We start from the raw sequence: 2,914 nt of genomic DNA, 5'->3' as shown, positions 1-2,914 counted from the left end.
AGAAATGTTTAAAGAAACCAGAGAAAAATTTAACTTTTAAAGCTGAGGTCAAAAGAAGAGACTATTCTTTTAACAAAAATATAACACAAAGTTCTCTGGAGAGGTGATCTCTGAAAGAGTAATAATCCTAAAGCACAATAATCGGTCCATGTGGTAACTTTAAAAATTAGCAAACATTGACACGAGATCAAGTAAAAGGATATAGCTTTATTGAAAATTGGCCACAGAAATGCCACAGGCGACAAACAATCTGTAAAATTCCCAATGATTTCATGGAATGAGGTGGTGGTGGTGGTCAGTTTCAGGGCTTCGGTGTGAGTTCTGGTCCTTTTCACTGTACATAGAGCCGGATGGTCAGAGCAGCATCTGAATTTCATTGAACAGAGACAGACTTGAAAGAATTAGCTGTAGGGTGGTATTAGAATTCTGAAGTCCCAAAGCACCAGTCTTTTTCATTTTCAATAAAAGCCAGAAAATCCATAACCTCCATAGCATGATGGGTGGCAGCAGCCATATCTGTGGCCTCCCCAGCCCCACCCTAGGCCTCTGAAGCCACCGTAACCACAGCCATAGCCTAGGCCATAGCCATAGCCCAGGCTTCCACATTGACAGCCCAGGCCACCATAGTAGTTGCCATAGTAGTAGCTCATAGTGTCAGGAGCTGGGGATTTTGTTCGATATGGACGTGTGTTTCCCAAGTGTGAATGTTGCCATCTGCCCTGGGACTCTTATATATCTCCAAAAAGGGTATGGCAATAAAAACAGACTTGCATAGTCTTCATTCCATGGCTGCAAAGACATGAAAAACAGACTCATTAATTTCTTTGTTTTCTACTTCAGGACAGTTTACACAGATTCCAATGAAATATGCCTGGGCTATGTTAATGATGATCATGGTATCTCTAAAGAGTACACGTACAATGACGGCCATCCATAAACTCCTCTAGCCAGATATCATAGCATCTCATCTCTGTTCGAAATGATGGAGACATTCTTTACTGAATGACATCAGTATCATGGGAAATTATAGCTAATTTTGCAGTGAGGCTGAAAAAATGTTGGTGACCCTTGTTCAAAATCCCCAAATATGTCACTTTTCTAGTTCTAATATGTCAAATATGTCACTTTTCTATTCCATTAAGATCTTGAACAATTTATTCTTTTCTTACAAAAATTGAATTGCTTAAAAGTTTGGCTGTCATCAGTTTTCTATTCTTTTTGTAATATAAATTGTGGGATTTTTTTTTTTCACAATACACTCAAAAAATAATTCCCAAACCACCGTCAGTGAATTTGGTATTGAATGTCAATTCACTGCACCTGACTGGTCAGAGCCATGAAAATCCAGCATATCTTTTTCTTTTGGCACTTGATCTTGAATTTCCAAAATCATCAGCAAAGAAAAATCATAAAAAACTCTCACCAACACAGGACTCTTGTTTTCATTCTTTAGGAAAATATAATAGAAATGCTATGTCCATTTGCCATTATGTGCTACTTGTCTAGAACCTGTTGGGATTTATTTGAGCCGAAAAAAATATATATATAAAGGAGAAAGATCCAACATCAGTAAGAATAGTTAGACTTCCTCTGTTAATTGTGTCCAGATAGGATCACATCTCCAAGATTCATTTATAATAAAAAGCATCTACAAGATAAGAAGCTAAGTTATTTAATGGATATTAATCATAAGCAATAAAAAGATAACAGAAAACAACATTGTCAGTGGGTCAACAGGAAATATTTTTACATTCAAACCACTAACTGTGAATTTAAATTATGCACCGATTATTTCATAAATGAAATAAATATTCATTATTCATCAAATGAAAGAGGTGTCAGTATTATAAAGCTCCATATATCTAAGAGATCCGTGAACAAGTCCTTAAGCAACTTAGACCTTTTGAGCCTCTAATGTGAAATGTCCTAAAAAAACACCAATTATATCACTTCCTACAGGAACTCTCAGACACAGGATTGACCCAAGGTGAAATGCATGTGTGAAGAGAGCCAATCTCTTTGACCTACTAGGAAATAGAAAGATCAGAATTTGCATTGTTAAAGGTAACAAAATTTCATTTGGAAGATATACTAAGTACAAGTTTGGATTTTGTTGTTGTTGTTGTTGTTTTTAGCAGCTATGTATTTTTTCTGAATAAGCTACACCAAAAAGACTTGCAAAATAATTTATTTACATGAAATTAGCAATTTGAAAACACTTTCATGTACATAGCTTCCTCTGGTCCTATGCACAACTTGCTGAGTTTGGGCAGGAAAATGTTATTTTCTTCATTCTTCATGTTTTCATTTTCTTCATTTGCATTTGGAAATAGAATTATGCACCTTCATGATCATTTTTCAGAGACTAGGAGATTTTCTTTAAGTTATATAAACAAATAAATGAGAATTTATTGTGTGATTCATGTCACTTCATTCCTACTTTAGATTATTTGGAAAGAATGCATCAAACATTAACTTTTAAAAATCAAAATATAATAGTTAAAATACAATTTGGGGGGCGCCTGGGTGGCTCAGTGGGTTAAGCCGCTGCCTTCGGCTCAGGTCATGATCTCAGAGTCCTGGGATCAAGCCCCGCATCGGGCTCTCTGCTCGGCAGGGAGCCTGTTCCTCCTCTCTCTCTGCCTGCCTCTCTGCCTGCTTGTGATCTCTCTCTGTCAAATAAATAAAAAAAATAAATAAAATCTTAAAAAAAATAAAAAAAATAAAATAAAATAAAATACAATTTGGTTTCTAAAGAGGATTTGGAAATCAACTGTTAATGCCTTGTCCAATTTTTAGCTAATACTTTAATTCTGTCATTGGAAGTCCTAATCAGTCCTAATCAATAACCTCTTTGGGTCACAAAATTCTATTATATTAATGACATTTTTTCTTTTAACAAACATTCACTGAG

At 35.4% G+C, this 2,914-nt stretch overlaps 1 protein-coding gene across 1 annotated transcript; it reads right to left on the bottom strand.

The window, feature by feature from the left end:
- Positions 1-361: 361 nt before the first annotated feature.
- LOC125080292 (keratin-associated protein 19-6-like) lies at positions 362-680 on the bottom strand. The gene has a single exon (XM_047694078.1). It carries the CDS (start codon positions 648-650, stop codon positions 459-461), a length of 192 nt encoding a protein of 63 aa, XP_047550034.1. The 5' UTR covers positions 651-680; the 3' UTR covers positions 362-458.
- Positions 681-2,914: the final 2,234 nt, after the last annotated feature.

This window comes from Lutra lutra, chromosome 1 (assembly GCF_902655055.1).
Source record: "Lutra lutra chromosome 1, mLutLut1.2, whole genome shotgun sequence".
Taxonomy (NCBI): domain Eukaryota; kingdom Metazoa; phylum Chordata; class Mammalia; order Carnivora; family Mustelidae; genus Lutra; species Lutra lutra.
The sequence above is the reverse complement of the archived record's forward strand: the minus strand, read 5'-3'. Positions and strand labels throughout refer to the sequence as shown.